The 19,496-nt window shown below is 43.4% G+C and overlaps 1 protein-coding gene across 1 annotated transcript in view; it reads left to right on the top strand.

The window, feature by feature from the left end:
• The window catches only part of cdh8 (cadherin 8), a gene marked incomplete at its 5' end in the record, with an annotated part of 101,619 nt that overhangs the window by 37,109 nt on the left and 45,014 nt on the right, over positions 1-19,496 (top strand). Inside the window, one exon of the mRNA XM_079294324.1 lies at positions 4,491-4,785. Coding sequence (XP_079150450.1) covers positions 4,491-4,785 — 295 coding nt within the window. The remainder of the gene's footprint in view (positions 1-4,490; positions 4,786-19,496) is intronic.

Below are 19,496 nucleotides of genomic sequence, written 5' to 3'. Positions count from 1 at the left end.
TTGAGGATGCAGAGGTTATAGGTCAGGTTTATCAATCTGATGCAGACTCAGATGGCCAGACAGGTGATGTGAATATAAATGTTTGTGAGGGTTCACAGGTTCATCAGTCTGATGATGGAGAGTCAGATGCAGATGGCCAATCAGATGTAGCTTTAGCTTTTATTTTGAGTTGAGTTTTACTCATAGCAGATAGAGGACTCACTCAAATTGCAGTTGGAGTGGTCAGGAAAATAAAACAAGAGTGACATCTGTCTTGTCCATTTAAGCTGTCCAGGTTCCTCAGAAAAAATCGAATTCATGGACCCTGCGAAGGCCACAAAATAAATGGGCCACCCGCATCAAGAGTTGGTGACAGTAAGAGAATTAGTTGTATATTTCAAATTGTGACTGAAATGTTCATGAAAACACATAGGAGAGACAGATAATTATACTAAGACTGCACTTGAATTTTATGTTTATGTTACATCTTGTGAGAAATGAGCGTTAATGTAGTAATTTTCTTGAGTATTAGTAATGATCAATACACAGTGCAAATATGCAATCTGGAAAGTTACATACAGTATATTTGTACATGCAGAAAGCCTTGCATGTACAAATATACTGGAGGTAACTTTCCAGGTTGACCAAATCCAAAGCATTGCTTTAGCTGAGTTGAACTGCTCCAGTTCACAGTTTTGAATTTGAACAAACAAAGAGCTGTAAACATGAGTCATAATGAATGATAGGTTTTGTCATTGATTTGATATTACATGGACCCACACTGCAGCTTTTGCTGCACCTTAAAATGGGCTATGTCTGCATTTATCTTCACTGGTGTCACCGCTCAAGAAATAACTGATTATGATCATTTTAAGTCTGGTGTGTGGTTGGAACTCGTTTTTCATTAATAGTGATGAATAGACAAAGACAAACACTGGACGGAGACCCTCTGTTTTAGGTGGTCTCAGTCCAGTTAAGTTTGCACCTGAGCTTGATTGATTGCACTCAGATCAGCCCGAACAAACTTTACTAAATGGGTGAACACAGCAGAGTTCTTTTTACCAAACCAAACAAATAAGTTGTGAAAGTATCCTCAATGTGTTGCAATTGGTTAAGCCAGGCCGTTCACTAAGCACAAACATGTAAGAAAGGTTATAAGAATCCAAACTGTGGTTAAAATGTTTTGTATTCTGTCAGAAATGCACTTAACTCTTATTAACTCTGATTTGTCTCTGTCCTGTTTACGTAAGCTGTTTACATTCATTCACCTGGTAGTGGCCACAAGACAGTTCAGCAAGTGATAAACCTAAGCTAACTATCATTACTCCATGATCTAAAAGTAAAATGCGATTATGTGAATTTGCCAAAATGTCCTATATTTCCATCAAAGTATGTTTTGCAAACACAATCATTCATTACACGGTGGTGTGTAAATGTTTGAAGTATTTATGTTTGAATAAAAAGTTGTTGTTTTTTGTTCTACCTAAATCGAAGATCCTGATCATCCAAATCCATGGCCTCAGCCAGTGCCTGTGCCATGCTGGAATCCTCAGGGCCTATTTGAAACTACAACCTGTAAGTGGTAGATCATTTATGTATTGTTTTAGTGTTTCTCCTATATGTATTTAGTAGTGGTGGTATGTCGAGGAGACAGCTCTGTCTCATCTTTTTAAAAACTAACAAAAAACCCAAAGTCATCGAGTTTCATGTCATGTTGCATTGATGCGGGAAATGCTCACTAAGCAGGAGATGATTCTCGAGCAGCAAACACACATCCTACAGATTCTGCACGCAAGAAAAGAAGATGTGTCTCAATTTGAAACAGATGAGGGTCTCCAGCCAGTAAAGGACCAGCAAGGCCTCCAAAGAATTTCACCTCATTTTGTTTGTCTGTACCAACAGAAACTTTTTCCCACATCAGCTGCCGTAAGGAAGAACCCTCTAACATCGAGGGCTTCTGAATGTGAGGTTGAGATGTTTATGAAGAGGTGGCTGCAGCTGTCAGCGGATCGAGAAGGGGGCAGAAGACGGCGAGCCAAAATCTCCATGTCATCGCCATGAACTTGGTGTTGAATGCAACAAAATATTTGTTAGTACTCGTTTTCAAATTTGAATGTGTTCAATACATCATACTGTATTCTCCATCTACTGAAGTACCTGTAATGAGATGCATACAAAATATTTGTTGGTACTTGTTTTCAAATTTGAATGTGTTCAACACATCAATACTGACCAAAATTTTAATTAAAATTGAGTTGAACTTGTATATTTGTTTTTGATTTCTAACAGAAATACACATAAATGTACCTCAACATAATTGTGTACTTATCAGGGGTAATTTGTGTTGCACCATCCTCTGTTCCTCAATGTGTTTTTGCTTATTCTTTCGTCTGTCTTTGTGAAAAGCTGAAATATGATACTGGGTATTTTTGATATTTTCTTTATATTTTAAGCAAGATGCAATCTTAACGTATTAGCACTTGCTAATGTTTTTGTGTGTATATAAACACATGGCAATATTTTAGCATTTAAAAACTGCAGCTCAGTGAAATTGTATTAATATTATTTTACAGAAAAACCAAGTATCACGTTTCAGCTTTTAAGACACATTTCTGATGAACGAAATACAAAAATACCCCGTGGAACAGAGGTTAGCCCAGAGGTGGGGTGGGATTTTAGGTCTCCATGGCAACAACACAACCCATAATGCAGTGCATAGGCCAGGGCTGGGCCAGCAGCACATTCGTAATCTGATATCAGTATTTGGGCCAGAGCTGGGCCTAATCATAAAAGTTAGAATGTTGTAGTATGTGGGCCAGAACTGGGCCACAGCATTTTACAATGTGTTTAAAACGCATCTGGCCAGGTCAGGCCCACTTACGTTTCATCTGACAGTCATGCTGTATATTGGACAGTTTCGGGCCGAGGACCCGGGCGTATACTGGGCCAGAAGAAACGCAATTATGTGGCCCAACAATAGGCCAGATCAATTTTGCTATCTGGGAAGCGCGCCGCCATATATGCTGCACAAAGTCAGACATAGGATAAAAAAAAAAACGATGACAGACCATCATTAATTTGAGCTCATTTAAATTGTTTCTCAGTGTGCAGGATGTTGCGAGGCATTTGTGTTAATGAGCTACATCATTCATGTGAAATGATGGCACAATTAGGAAAACAAAAGTGCAAGGTGTGACAATTTAAGTGAATGTGCTTTGTCAGTGTCTGCAAACAACACCTCTGAGACAGTATATGCATAAAAGCCGGTTTATAAAAACATTGCGGGGGAAGGGGGTGAGGGGGTGGGGGTTAGAGTTCGGGATTTTCACCGGCATATTTTTACCTCGCTATTGTGCACCCCAACCATGCTCCCAAAGGATCCTCTGTTGAAACGCTGTGGCAGGAAATGAAATTAAAGCTGCTGAATACAGATGTTTTGCTGCGCGTGCCTGTGTGCTCAGTTGTGTGTGTTTTTTGAGCGGCATGCATATTAACGCAAATCTACAAACTGAAAAGAAGAAGGCTGCCAGCCGTGTCCCAATAACACTGCAACATTGCTGTATTTGTAAATGCTCTACTCGCTGCCTCTCTCCTACCCTCTGAAAGTCACTCACCTTGAGGATCAAGAGGCTTATTTGAAAGGTGACTTACGGTAAAATAAGTGCTTTTTGTTTATGGCTCATGCCGAAGCCCTGCGTGATGTTTCTCTTTGTTCTCTGACCTCTTTCGTCCCGCACCATTGTATCTCCTGCACTTCACATTTACCTTTTTTAACCTACAGTCATTTTTCACCTTTTCTTCCATCCACAGATGTTTCAACCGCCTTATGTAGCATTGTCAGACTCATTAGTTATACTCAGCCCATACGGCGAGTGGGAGCCAACCACTCAGCCTAGCACGTAATGCAGCTTTAGTGAACTAATGAAACTGTAATTACAAAAGTAATGAGGAACAGGCAGTATTGTCCAGTAACTTCGGGGCAAGCTATTGGTGAGCATGAATCATCATATGCAGTTTCCCTCTTTAATCTTTTATGGATTCTGATGCTTTGCTGCTCTTGCCGTGTTATGGAATGCACATTCAAAGCACTTCTTGCTTCTTTGTTCTCTGGATTTCAGACTGCAGGGAGCAATATCCCCCCACAATGTGTGTTTGCATGATGTATTTGCCATGTATAATGAGGAACAATGTAGGCTAAGGTCCATTTCCCGTGCTACTTATAAAGTTATGGCCCCCAGCGGGCCTCATTTAGCAAAGTGTAGGCTATGTTGAGCCGCGTTTAGTATCCCTGCTACACTAGTTGCCGCAAAAGCGCAGCAGAAAAGAAACAACACATTACAGCCACACTCTACACTTATCTGCATTTAGACGGTGCAAACTTGAATCTGCTGAGCTTATCAACTTGCATTCATTATTAAGCCCCCCCCCCCCCCGTCTCTGTTAATACGGTGGGGACCAAAACTCTGGACTATGCTCCACCTTTTACATTTGCTCTTTCCTCTTAATTGCAGCTACACACAGACTTGGATGTGGGCGGCAAGAACATCAAGTACGTCCTGGCGGGTGAGGGCGCCGGCACCATCTTCGCCATCAATGAGCTGACGGGCGACATCCACGCCATGAAGAGGCTGGACCGCGAGGAGAAGGCCGAGTACACGCTGACGGCCCAGGTCGTCAACGCCGACACGGACGAGCCCTTGGAGCCGCCGTCCGAGTTCATCATCAAAGTCCAGGACATTAACGACAATCCGCCGCAGTTCAACGAGGGCCCTTACCGGGCCTCTGTTCCAGAAATGTCTGCTGTCGGTGAGTCAACAATAGACAGGCATCGTTTCCGGTGTGCGCTGCACACAGCAGCCCAATCACTGTGTGAGATTTCCGAGACGGCTGATCTCTAATGGGCTATTGCATAAAAATAATGAGTGGATGGGAACAAGAGGGGAATGAGTATGTCTATTTACATGCCTGCTTGCTATGAGTATCTTGGCAAATGAAAATATGATCAATCACTAGAACTTCTCCCATTGCTCAGTGCTAGGCTGCCCAATGCTAATGTTACATCCTGTACAAAACAGCCACTTTGCATCGCTCAAGGGCCCCTCGAAATGATGTGGTGCATTCGGTTAAACGTGGAATTTGTATTGCATTCTTTAACATTTCCATGCGGCAGTCAGTTATGTGGTAGAGCTGGTGATCATTGCGATCAAATATTTATGGCAAGCTTCGAAAGTTCAGAATGTAATGTGTTGAAAAAACAGTTGGAGAGGAACTGGGAGCAGAAAGCACTGCAGTGGACCACTTCATGTTGTGTCAAAGCCCCCCCCCCCCCTCTTGACACAAACTTTGCCATAGAAAAGGCCGTGCACGGATGCTTTTTAATTCAGCATCCAAGCATTTTAGTCATATCACAGATGAAGCGGAAGATAAATAAAAGCAAAGAAATAAAAGCATGAAGGCTTTGCATCTTACACTGTCTCTTAGCTTGTCAACACCGACTGATGCTAATTGCCACGAGCTACCTTCCCTCAGTCCCCCCACAAACTGGCACACAGCCCGCTGCAAACACTTTCCATTTCGCGGTATGCTAATATATTCATATATTCACATTCTTATTTCACCCATGCATTTAAATGACCACTGCATGATGATCACATAATTCAGATGTATAGCTCATCGAGGATCGGCAGAGGCTTGTAAGTGGATCAGTACACTGTGTTTTTCCTTATCCTTCAGGGGAGCCTTGCCACTGACCCCAGAGCAGCAGGAGTCTTGTCGAAAATGTTTCCATCAGTAGCAGGAAGGAGATCAGAGTGTGTCTTTATGCCGTTTTTGACATTGGAGGGGTTCAGTGCAGGGGTGCCGAGGTCTGTTGTTGGGCGGCATGGGCTTGTTTTTGTGTTTTTTTCTCATCGAGGATCCTCTTGTTACCTGTCACAAAGCTGACATAACATGCTTGGGCAGATGGTGCTAGGTATGTACCAAAATATCTTTGGTAAATCCCATCTGTGGCCTTTATGCTAGTTCTTCGAGGCAACGGCGACTTAGCTCTCAGCTCTCCATGATCATGACTTTTATTAGCTGCTGTTGCTGCTGCGGTGGCAGCAAAAAGGAACAAAACACAGTGCAAAAGGATCCGTGTAAACACAGAATAACAGTGAACTGTTGTTGTCTGAACTCTGTTCCTTGATCCACGTCGCTTATTGTTTCGGATCTCGGCTGTTGTAGCTCTCCAAGGGTTTCGCCGGTGCAGTGCAGGGAGAGCCATGGTGACGGGGTAGAGAGGGAAGTGGTAGTTGACAGCACTCTGTGATTCGCCGGTGGGAATAATGCATAAGAAATGGAAATCGGCATCTCTTTGTTGATTGTTGTTCCCTTTTGTCACTGCTGATAAATTAAACATTCACGAAAAAAGCTCAGTTGTTCGCTTGAAAGGCTTTCTTTTTCTTCCTGCGACTTGTTTTCCTCTTGTTAAGTTTTCATGTGGCGCGGCATTGTGGGAAGAACGTGACGCTTCGGACAGAGAAACAATAAGCCCGTCGTCTCTCTCGCCTCATATTCATAAATAAACCGGTTTCTTTACAGTGGTGTTTCATCTCTTATCGTGTTGAAATGAGGATTTGTGCGGCCCCCACTGGATTACTGGAAGTGTGCTGTGGAGTGGATAGCTAACAAAGTCCACAGGAAAGGGAGTAGAAAATAAACAGGTGTTGGTGAAGTCTGCTGCGTACAAGAAAATTCCCCCCGACCGAGAAACTAGGAAGCACTACCATGTAATTATGGCACGTGCTAAGAGATGCCGCATTACATCTGGTGTTGAGTTTTGCTGAGTGTGCTGATGTTCTTCTGTTTCGTGAGAACACACCTGCGTCCAATAATCAAAAATCGAATCCAGACCATAACGGGCTGGTTCTCGTGACGATGTTATCCATTTACAGGGCTTGTCAGTTCCACTCCAGACTTCATCAATGTCTTCCCAGCTCCTGGCTTATCAGGAGTGTGTCCTCGGCGTATCAGTGAGACCGGGACAAATATCAACACCCACCTTTTATCTGCCAAGGACTACAGCTAGATAGAAAACCCCCCTCATTGAATGTCACCATCCCCGCAGCCGGATGAGATATGTGACATGGGCTGCCGGGGTCGCCGTGTTTCCTGTGTGCGGAGGAGCATAGAGGTTAATGGGAAATGAAGGAGAAAGACCTTTTGTTCTTCCTTTAAAAGGGCCAGTCGAATAAGACGTGTGGCTTTCTGTGACTTTTCTGTGACTTTCATTTTCCTGATTGGCTGAGAATGCAGGTGACTAACATTCTAATTGTTCAGCGGATCGGCTCTCCATGTGCAGCGCAACAACGAGAGGAAGTACAGAGCAGAGGTGGTGGATGTGCCATAGAAGAGACGGCCAGTAAGAAGCCAGTTTGATCTGATTCGTGTAAGCAGCCAGGAGAAGTCTGATGTCAGTAGAGATTATGTGACCGATGTGCTTGACAGGCTGCTGTGGCTATGTGACTATGTGGTGCTGTTTGACAAAGGGGGGGGGGGGGGGGGGGCTTGCATTTCCAAAATGTCAAATTTTTAGTAACAAGGGAAAACAGCCGTGTTTTTCAAAGCTCCATTCATTGATTCTTTTGTGCACTTTCGTGGGGGCAGTGGAACAAGCTGACAACATTGTTAATGGCCACCTGACAAATAGAAGCCCAACATTCACTCTGCTTTTAGATCTGTTTTCTGTATGCACCATTTATGTTTGCTGGCTAATAGCTACTGTTGTAGGCCATGCCATTTGGAGAATAGCTGCCTGCAATGGCTGGAAATAAGGTTGTGGTCTAGAGCAGCGGTTCCCAAACTTTTTAGGCCACGCACCCCCTTCTACATCCAGACCGGGTTCACGCACCCCCAATCCCCCCCCCCCCCCACACACACACACACCTTTAAAAAAAAAAAAGCAACAGAGCCGCATAAAAATCGGACTAATGAGAGAACAGTTTGCTCGCGCGTGGCGTTTGTTTACAAGATAAAAAACACAAAACTCTTCCTGCACCGTGCCTTCGAAAAGGTAACGGACGTTCACCAGAAGATTGGCCAGATTGGCCACATCTGTAGGCTCGTCTACTTGCAGAGAGTAAACCTCACTCTTCTTCACGCGACCGATTAATGTAGCCAGGATGTCTTCGGACAAAGCATCGATGCGCGTGACAGTGTTGTTGGACACCGGGATCACGTACAACTTGTTCGCTTCTCTCTCTCCAATCATACATTCCACCATCTCTTTAACATTTTTTTCCCTCTCCACCACCGCCTCTCCTTCTCCCTATTACGCGGTCAGAATACTACCACAACACGCCGCCTGTCTCCGGCAGAAATGCGCTCATACACACACGCACCTCCCCAGCAACGAGGCACATCACCCGGTCACAATACCTCCAGAATGTCCCCCGGGTGAAATCCGGGACTTGGTTTTATAGTTCCGAGTGGCGGGCGCTCACTCGTTGGCGCTGGGACGCGAGGTCTCCAGCCGCCCCCGCCGCGAGGCACCCGATCGTCAGGTCTGTCAGCCCTCGGAACAGGCCGCGGGTCAATAACTTGTGGGTGGCGGGGCAGAGGCGAGGCAGATCACAGAAAAATAATAAAGACTAGAGTATGGCAAAGATATGTTGATGAGAAACGTATTTGTAATATGTCAAACACAAATGTAATCAGGGAGAAAATACATTTGTGGTCAAACGTAATTGAGAATGCATTTTAGTTTTGGGGGAACGTAGTTTTTAGGTGACAGGACTGCACCGCCATTACATTTTTTCTCTCGCGCACCCCCTAGAGGCAGCTCGCGCACCCCCAGGTGGTTTTACCCCACTTTGGGAATCCCTGGTCTAGAGAAACACAGACAGTGAATAAACAGATAAATGATTACAGAAACAAGTCCAACACAACACGATGGAAATGTGGGCTGGGTACTGTTTAAAAAAAGACAATGCCAGTAACAATACTAGCACCATTAAAGTGATACCGATATCAAGTACTTAATTTGAAGTACTTGATTCATTTGACACCCATCATGTGAATGAAAGCTGTGTGTTTGTGGACCTCGTTGTAGTGGAAGCATAATACCCACCTTTGGTTCCCTCCCCGGTTAAAACCGTTAGCACAGCACTCTCGCCATTGTTAGCACCGTTAGCTGCAAGGCCAAACACACACACACACACACACACACACACAGGAACCCTCATCCCACCACTAATGCCTCCAACCATGCTGAAATATTCACTCTCTGCTCTCCTACGCTCTGGCTCTACTGGTCTGCAGCTTTGACTACAACAACAACAGTGAGAGTTTAAGGCTTGTAAAAGTGATGTAGTTCTGCTGCTGCCTTCAAGTACCCAACAAAGCCGTTTTTTATTTAATAATTCACAAAATGTTATCTTGAATATAGATAAAAAACATTCACTGACAATGTATAATTTCTATTTTCCCGACAGTAGCCACTCCCGGCAACGAAAGCATAACAAACACAAACTTTAGGTAGCTAAAAACACTTGGTTAAAGTTGAATTGTTGTTTTTTTGGATTGGTCTTTATTTGACAGTTGACAGTGTAGAAATGATGGAGAGAGGTAGAGGGGTCTGACATGCAAAAAAGGTCCCACGGTTTGAATCTATGGTGGCTGAGGAGGGCAAACAGCCCAAAATATTTCCATGGAGAGAAACATGTTGCAGCTTTAGAAACAATGACAATTTAAAACACGTAAGAAAATATAAAACAAATACAACAAAGGAAATGTGCTACAAAAGCCATAACAAATTAACATTATAATATATGTATAGTATAATGGCAGTTTAGGGGTATCAGGGGCCCAACTGCTAATTTTTGCCCTGGGGCCCCCAAACCAGTTAATCCGCCCATGAGTGGTTATGTTTACTGTCAATATACATGAAACAAAATACATTCTTCAAGAGCATGCATGCACAAGATGTGATACAATCAAAAAAAGTTTTTAGAAACTTCTGACAACAGCTTTTGATCCACTTTCATTTCACACCACACCACGGTGGGTCAGAATAAAGCAGCGAATTTAAGACTTCAGTTCTAGTTGATTTAGAATTTCTATTTGAGTTAAAACAATGGCAGAGTTTAGCAGTCGGGAGTCCTTTTGTTGATTCATGAGCTTCTCTCTCCAAGGCTCAGCTCAGAGAGGGAAAGGGAAGCTGCTGAAAATATTAAACAGTTTGACTGGAGAAGTTTTACTACCTGGTACCGGGTTATTTCAGTGAACACCTGGAAGGTATTGAACACCAATACCCATTCCAACTAAAAACTGATAAATACACTTTCAATATTGTTAAAAAGAATAAGCTGACTTTGTTATTTTAACATAAAAGTGATCAGCTATGTACTAGTGTTAGCATTACACCTGCATGTCCTCTGGGAACTTTGTTCTGTTCTAACAAAGTTAGTTTGTTGTGTTTTAATTATTCAGAGCATTTCTTCATTAATGTGACGTATGTTTCATACAAATGTTCAGATGTCTCCATTTGCTTGTGTTTTATCTAGTTGTGTTTAGCTCTCTTTAGCCACGGTAGTTAAGACCCTGTACTGTAGTGCAACCCCTTCTCCTAGAAATAATGCAATTCATTTGTGTCCCAATTGTGTTCTGATGAGAAATGTAATCACCTCCTAATAACAGAGAATGTTTTTCTTTGACAGAATGTGTGGGTAGGATTTGGTAAAAAAAAAAAGATTGTGGTTTCAGTCAAATGTTAATAAACACAAAGTGTCTCTTGCTTCAAGTCACTGCGGACATTTTTAAACCAAGACCACAATCGCTCCCTTACCTCACCCGAGTGCCTAAACATTACTATAAAATAGACTCATAAGGGTTTAGTTACAAGCAGATGTTGTATTCACAAATCTCATATTCACACCCAAATCAATTACATTATCAGTGAACATTTTACTCATACACTGAGTATCAACACTGGCTCAATATTGAAATGACCAATATCTCCTCATTGCATTTATAAAACAAACATTAGTATGCTGGCTTTTCATTCCCTCCAAAACATATTTCCTGCTGCTAATTAGAAGGATATCAATGTACATCATGGGAGACGGTTGTGTATTATTGAGGGGAACTGCATAGTTGGATCTCTGTTCATCACTATTACAACCCTTTCCACAATACACATACTCATTTGATCCATTGTTAATATAAAGATGTTAATTAGTGCAGCTTTAACCACTTTTTTGGGGGGGATTATCAAATTCATTCGCTTTACAAATACATGGATGTTTAATTTCCTGTGCTTCTACTCATCAGGCAAGTAAATGATGTGCTCTTAATTCAAAGATAAAAAATCAAATAAAAGTAATATTTACTCTACCTCTCCATATCCCTCCTATATTCTCAGTTGCATACGTATAATCATTAGATAATTGTGCTTTGCTGCGACTTCAATTAAAAGTGAGTTTGTAGCTTGATTGGGAAAGCCTGGCCGTGATTACAATTCTCATTCATTTGCAGGGATTGCACGGATCTCTCAGGATTAATAGACCCAGTTAACGGGGGTCTTCGACTTTAAGGCCAGTACAAGCTGACAAATTCCCCCCGTATGTCTGTCGACCATATGCTGGAATTACGAGGCTCTGCTACCCTTCTGCAGCTAACAAGGGGGTTGTGATGTAGTTGGAAATTACAAAGTCAGCTTGAAGTGACGCTTCAGGTAATTAGGAGGAGGTCGCCAGACCAGCCTCCCTGCGCTGGGGGGGGGGGGGGGGGGGGGGGGGTGCGAATGACAATAATTGCTACGCTGCCAAACAAACTTGCTGAAAGTTTTTTTTCACCGGATGGAACTCGTGCGAGAGAGGCCCCGGGAGTGTTAGGCTGCGAGTGTGCTTCATTATCAAGGCGATTAATGAACGGACGCGTGGACAGATGGCCCGTCTCCTCTCCGCGCGGGCCGTGCTCCCTGAAACCCCGGCAAAATGAGTACCTGCACGGATCCCCGCCAAATGTGTCAAGATCTGCTAAATTGGATCGCGGACACAAAATTGAAGTGACATTAATAGATTACCTGGGGTCGATTTGCATTTTCAGAGTTATTATGGGTGCGGGGTAACAGGACTAACAGGCACAGCCGACTATGTGGGGCCTTAATGATGTTTCTGATTACGCTCTCGTCACCGCCGGCAGCTGGGAAATAAGTAAAGGCTTGTCATCGCAGATTTGTACAATAAATGAGCAGACTTGATCAAGGGGAGACGTATGGAAATGAGCACGATGCAGACCTTTATCAGAGCTGATTGTCTCGCGCTTCCAACGTACAGAAGAGCGCACTGTGATCACAGATGATTTAATACCCGCACGGTTGTGGAAGTGATACACTGATACATAATCCTGCATGAAGGACAACGTTGTTAAATACTGCTGGATGTTGGATCAAAGCAAGTGGCTCTGTCTGCATCTATCTATCTATCTATCTGTCTATCTGTCTATCTGTCTGTCTGTCTGTCTGTCTCTCTGTCTCTATATCTCTTGATCTGTCTATCTGTCTCTATCTGTCTCTATCTGTCTATCTGTCTGTCTGTCTGTCTCTCTATATCTCTCAGTGGTGTATAGTAACGAAGTAGAAATACTTCGTTACTGTACTTAAGTAGTTTTTTTGGGTATCTGTACTTTACTTTACTACTTATATTTCTGTTTACTTTTACTTTTACTTCACTACATTTTGCAAAGAAAACTGATAGTTTTACTCCGATACATTTCCCCTGAAACCTTCGTTACTCCCTACAAAATCAAATCTATCTTCAGAAACAAAATGAATCATGAGAGCAGCGTCGGGGACTGTGGTGGAACACAGACTGCAAGCCAGCAGGTTTGGTGAATCAGCAGCAAGTTAAATCATTGGTTAATCACGTTAATGCACAATTGCAAAGAAGTGCTCTCAAAGCCGCGGCGTTTTGATTCCCAGTGATTCCCAGGATGCTACATGCTATAAGCTAGCGGGCGACTATGAGTAGAATTCCACTCTACGATGACTGATTTCATGATGGAAGCAGAAATGGAAGCACCTGCTACTCCCGCAACAAACTACGGTGGTGACGAAGACCAACACCAGTGGATCGCTAGCAGGTTAGTGAGCTGAGGAAGTGTTGAGAGTTGTGCAGCACTAGTTGGCTAACGTTAGCTGTAGCTAGCCACCACACCATAGGATTGACGGGAGCCGAGAGAGCACAGCGTTAGCATTAGTGTTAGCGTTAGCATTAGCATTAGGGGAATCCTTCCCAGCTGTGTGCAAGCTGTGTGTGACGCTGAACACACCTCTACCTGCCTCAGCGGCCTGTGAAAGGCTATTTAGCATCGCAGGACTAGTCTTCAGCCCAAGAAGAGCGAGACTGAATTCTCGCAATTTAGAAAACCAACTTCTTTTGAAGATGAACAGGACATTTTTCAGTTTCAAGTAATGACTGGGTTGTTACTTTCGGTGCTGCTTTAGTATTGATCATGTTTTGATATTTGAGTCATGTTGTGGATGATCAGATGGAGTTATGATGGTAGCAGTCGCCCAATTGCAGATTCATCTTGAGCAAAACCTTTGCCTGTTGTGTTCAAATCAGGCCCATAGGAGTTTACAAGGCAGGCGTCCTTTCTCTAATCACTGACCTGATGCATCAAGTGGATATGTTTTGCTGAACATGATATTATGCATTGGCCTCTACATCCTCTAGTCTAATGAGCAGACTTATAAACGCACTGTTACAACTCCTTCATAGTGTCATATTGCTTTACGGAGAATTATGATGATAAGTTCATAGTAGATGCAAAAGTATACTTATGTACAATATATTATGTTGAACATTGTTGCTCCTGGATGGATCACAGCAACCCAATTATGTTCAACACAGCTCCATGTCCTTGGTCATGATGCCACAGCACTTAAAAGAATAAACTTCATCATTCTCACAATTCTGATGCTGCGTTCACACCGGTCGCGTTGATTTTTTGACGCACTGCAAAAAAGCGTCCAACGCACTGCAAAAAAGCGTCCAACGCGCCGCCGGTCGTGTTCACACCGGTCGCCGCAAAATCTCGTAGCGCCGGAGAGGGGGCGTGGTTTATCGTCCTGGAAGCCTCGATCTGGCCGCCATTGTTTTCCGCCGTCAACCATGACAGGAATAAGGACAATTGCTGCTTTGTACGTGTTGTGGAAGTCCTTCAAACATCGGAATGCCAAACGCCGTCATGTCTGGTTCATAATATTGTTCAGAGGAGCTCCGTGGATTGTATCGAGCTGTATTCACTGTGTCTAGCAAGCCACCGGTCGCTGTTTACTACAGCTGTAGGAACACAAAATAAACTGATTTGGCTGTGATTCAACGGCAATAAACCGACAAAAAGGGACTCCGAAATAACTACGTAATGATGCCGATTTGTACTTGTCTTCTCCGACAAAAAGGGACTCCGAAATAACTACGTAATGATGCCGATTTGTACTTGTCTTCTCCGACAAAAAGGGACTCCGAAATAACTACGTAATGATACCGATTTGTAGGTTACTGGTCTTCTCAATGGAGCTCTGATGGATCGGTGCTAGGCTATGCTAACATCGTAGCAGCTCCACCAGCACTCAATAACGTCACGTAGACGTAAATACGGCAGCGTCTATTTATTGTTTGTACCGTATGGTTTACACACACACATGCATACACATAGTTTGGTCCGGTCTCTATTGATATGAGGTATCGTAGCGCTCTGGGTGAACACAGACGGCTACAGGATTTATTTCCTGATTCAACAACGGCAGAAAGCCAGTGATGACAGGGGGAGCAACTCAACGCTGATAGGCTATCGCGCCACAGCGTCACGCGATTATGTCGCTGAAGTTGAAAAATTTCAACTCGCGCGTTGGCGATTTTGCGGCGTCCAACGCGTCCACCGCGTCCACCGCACTGCAATAACGCGTCCAACGCGCCGCGGGATCGCAAAATCGAGGCGCGCCAGTCTCATCGCGTCTGTGCATAGACTTTGTATGTAATCTCGACGCGCGTCAAAAAATCAACGCGACTGGTGTGAACGCAGCATAACCCTTTGCTTTTTTATTAACAGCATTTACTTGTACTTTTACTTTCAATGAACAGGTTATGATGTACATTTAATATCAGAAAATTACTTTTGATACTTAAGTACTTTTGTACTTAAGTACAATAAATATCAGATACTTTAAGACTTTTACTCAAGTAGTATTCTAATAGGTGACTTTTTACTTTTACTTGAGTAGTTTTCCAGAAAGGTATCTTTACTTTTACTCAAGTATGGCTTTTGAGTACTTTATACACCACTGATATCTCTTGATCTGTCTATCTGTCTCTCTGTCTCTCTGTCTCTCTTGATCTGTCTATCTATCTGTCTGTCTGTCTGTGTGTTTATCTCTCTCTCTATATATCTCTCTATCTCTCTCTCTGTCTGTCTGTCTATATCTCTCTCTCTATATCTCTCTCTGTCTGTCTGTCTATCTGTCTGTCTGTCTATATCTCTCTCTCTATATCTCTCTCTCTGTCTGTCTGTCTATCTGTCTCTCTCTCTATATCTCTCTCTCTCATCTACGACTGATTCGTATTGCTCTTCACTTGTGTTTTTCAGATCAATACAGGGAAAGCTGAGCTATTTTAAGAGCATTTCACGCTCCACTTGGGCCAGATGTTTTCTAAAAATCCCCTTCCTCGATACACCTAAAAATAGTATTGGGCTGATCTCGCAGTAAATCTTGCACAAATCTTAGTCCTGGAAAGTCTGAGTCTGAATGCATTAAATTCCGTTTAACTTGAATGAACCCGAGCAGTATTTCAGGGTCACAGCAACCCACATGAGTAAAAAGAAGCACATTTATAGTGCATCTTTTATCTGGCATTTCTCTGTTGAGCTTTGAGCAGAGAGTTAAGAGTGTGTGTGTCTGGTGTTTGTGTCTCTCTCCTCTCTGATCCTAGACTCCGCTCTGCAGCTTGGCAGATGGACTGAGTGGCAGGGGGCCCCTGGCCCTATAACATAGTGGGCAGCTGGGCCAGAGCTGGGCCAGTGCTGTGCCCGGGGCACATCTGACGAGTGGGCTCCGGGGCTGGGCAGGGACGCGGCAGACCGGGGGCGGGGGGGGGGGGGGGGGGAGGAGGGGATGCTGCTGTGGTGGTGGTGGGCGGCTCACAGGCTGAGCTGGGGTGAGACGGGGTCAGAGCGGTGAACCCCGGCCAAGGCTGCGAGTCTCTCCCAGGCCCCTCTAACGGCCAGGCGGCGTGCGGGCCAGCCTGCCCTTTACTGTGGACGTGCTAAATGGGGATAGGGCAGGCAGACGAGGCAGAGGAGATTTAACTGACATGCTGGAGTTTCTCTGTAAATAACCTGCTGCTCCTATCTATCTCACCTCGTTTGGCAACAGCATCTGCACTTGTGCCTCTGTGTGTACATGCATGTCCACGTGCAAGTGGGTTTCTTTGCAGGCTTGTTTTTCTATTCACATCTGAAGTCACCACAACCCAGTGATTCCTTCTTTTTTTTATTCCTGTGCACATTCTTCTTCATGGCTGCTACACTCAGCAGCATTGCTAATTCAGTATCCTTTTGTTTCATACTTAGCCATAACAGCCTACTGTACATACAAATATTTCCCAGCTAACATACAGCAACACAACAAAGCGTGCGCACGCACAGTCACAGCCGTTCAATACCACATACACGTGTATATTACTAATTCATCAAATGCTATTTATTATCCAATGTCCCTCTGAATTATGTATGTAACATCATCAGTCACCGGTCCAGATACAGTAATATAAGCTCTTTATAGCCTCCTGGGGCGTTATTTTCTTTCTAGAGCATGCAGACATAAACGACGTGCGTCTCGTGCACACGCGCAAATCATCAAGTGCACATAAGTGCAAATACCTCGTCTGTGTTAGCATAACGCCGTGCAGTCTTAAAGATGCTGTTGTGCAGGTGTAATTTGTCCCTGCCCCCCCGAGCCTGCAGAGACGCACTCATGTTTTTTTTGTCTCTCTCTCTGTACTTCTGCCTCCCTCTCTCATCTTCCCTTTTCGCTCGCCGTTCACTCTCTCTTTTGCTCAGACTAATGTTCCCTCTCGGTCTTCCGTTGTGCGGAGCAGACAAGTAGCTGGCTTCTTGGTAATGAAGCCCTACAATGTGATCTGCATGAGATTGCCTCCCTCCCTGGCCCTGGCCGCCTTGCCCCGATGAATAGCAAAAGACTCTCAATTAGACAAAGGACAAAAAGCAGCTTTCTCCTCCACCTTTTTTTCTTTTTCTTTTTTTTTGAAGCTGTGCAGATGAAGTAGCAAGAGAAGAAAAATGTAAAAAGGAAGGAGGTAAACAACAAACAAAGCTCATGAAAGGGAAGGTAAATGAGGGAGTTTGTCGTGTGTCTGCTTTTCTTTGTAATGATGAGACGAAGGATGCGAAGAGCCGGGGCCGACAGAAATGCCATCATCTGTGTTGTGGATGTGATTATAAATGGATTTCATGCAACAGGGTCAACAGTGGTACGATGTGCAACATGAGGGAAGCAAATGATAAGAATTAAATGAATTGGGCTGAATGCATTTAAATAAAGGATGCAGTGTTAGAATTAACATCCCAAAAAGGTATTTTTTTTCTTTCAAAAACAACAAACATGGCACGTCCCAGGTCACTGTACCCGCTTAATTAAAGTGTTTGTAATGAAAGTTTTTTGCAGCCTTGAAATGCATGTAAGACTCATCTTTCGCTGTCATACTGTCACACGCTACTGATCATTGTATCAAGGTCAGTTAATCAATCTGAGAGTGAAAACAAGGGCACAGCACCCTCCCTATCAGCAGTACCGCAGGGCAGCAGGGCGACTGATCCTGCTTGGGTGTGCCATCGGAGGACACTGCGATCTGCCTTCTAATGGCCACCGGTGGGCAGATCCCCTCAGAGTTTGAGTTACTTTTTGAAAAAGAGACGTAAAAATGTGAGCAGCCTCGCAGTCGGACTCTGGATGGAGGATGGACATGTGCTAAGGTAGCGTTTTGGTGACTAAAGCTGAAACTTAGTCGATCGATTAATTAGTTGATCGACAGGAAATTAATAGCAGCTGTTTTTGTCATTTTTATTCCTTAATTCCAGCTTCTCGGTTGTGGCGATGTGCTGCTGTTATTAGCTTGTTTTGTTCAACCAACAGATGAAAACACATTTTTTGGTTTTATATTATAATGGCCATGTTTCGCTATTTTCCGACCAATTATTGACAAAATGATTGATTGATGAATGGATTATTTGTGAGAATAAACAGCAGATTAATCAATAATGAAAATATTGTACCCTTGGCTGTCTGCTGGGACCAAGAGGGCGGTTCTGCTTTTGTTATCTGTTGGCTCTGATTTGAATCGGTGTGTTCCTGAACAGCCATTGAGGAGTAACAGAGACAGCTCGTGCACAGTGAAGGAATAACTTCAAGTTGCGAAAGGAAGATCGTACCACGATGAGTACCTCTCATATTAATAGACTACTTCAGTGGTGTAGCATTGAACCTCCATGAGGTTGGGGACTTGCAAAGAAAGATACAAAATAAAAAAGAATCATGAAAATCAATTCAGTGGAGACGTAGATATTCCAATTTGTTTTACCCTAATTTGGTTGGCTCCAAAATAAAACCAGGATCCTACAATCGGGCTTGGGGAGTAATACAAGACATGGAATGGCACACGTCATTGCATCACTTCAGGACACCAGTCTCACACATGTCAGTAAAAAAGAAAATAAAAATGCTTACACTTTGGAGGAGTTTAGCTATTATTTACATATAATTTACATATAGCAGAAAAGGTGAACAACAGCACAGTACGATGCAAGTTATCACAAAGCAGGATGGTTTGAACTTTTCTGTTTTTGCCAAGAAGCATCCCAGCGTGAAAAGACGGTTTGTATGAAATGATCGGCACTTCAAATTTTCAAACGTATAAAAGGACATTTTCATGTCATCTGTTTTCATTTAGATGAGTACCGCTGCTGCTCCCAGTTCAAATCTGGTAAGGCTAATGTGCCAAATAGTTTGATGAATCCTTGGGTGATGGCAGCGTTTTCACAACTGGAAGGTATAACTTGCACAGCACTCCGATGATTTCTCTTTTTTGCTTTACATGCAGATGAATGGTGAAGTTTCAGCATATTTCTTTTCTCTTGTCTGTATTTGCATATACTGTATCGACGTAAACCAAACGCAACGGAAAGTATTCAAGCTAAGTTCGAAACATATTCTTATACTTGGACAGGGTTATTGACTTCATCTTTTGAAAGGTGATGAGTAATTGCATCAGAATATATTTTTAAAGGAACCCTCTCAACCCTGAAAACAGGTCCCATAATGCAACTGATTAAATTCTGTTCACCCCAGTTATACCACATCGTTTTAACCTCACACTCCCCATAATGCAGGCTCTCTCTTCAACAAAAGGCTTGACACATTCCCCACAGAGTGAATCATAGTTTTGTAGTTCTCACCA

This window comes from Melanostigma gelatinosum (assembly GCF_949748355.1).
Source record: "Melanostigma gelatinosum genome assembly, chromosome: 2".
NCBI classification, from domain to species: domain Eukaryota; kingdom Metazoa; phylum Chordata; class Actinopteri; order Perciformes; family Zoarcidae; genus Melanostigma; species Melanostigma gelatinosum.
This window is presented reverse-complemented; position numbering and strand designations above follow the sequence as displayed.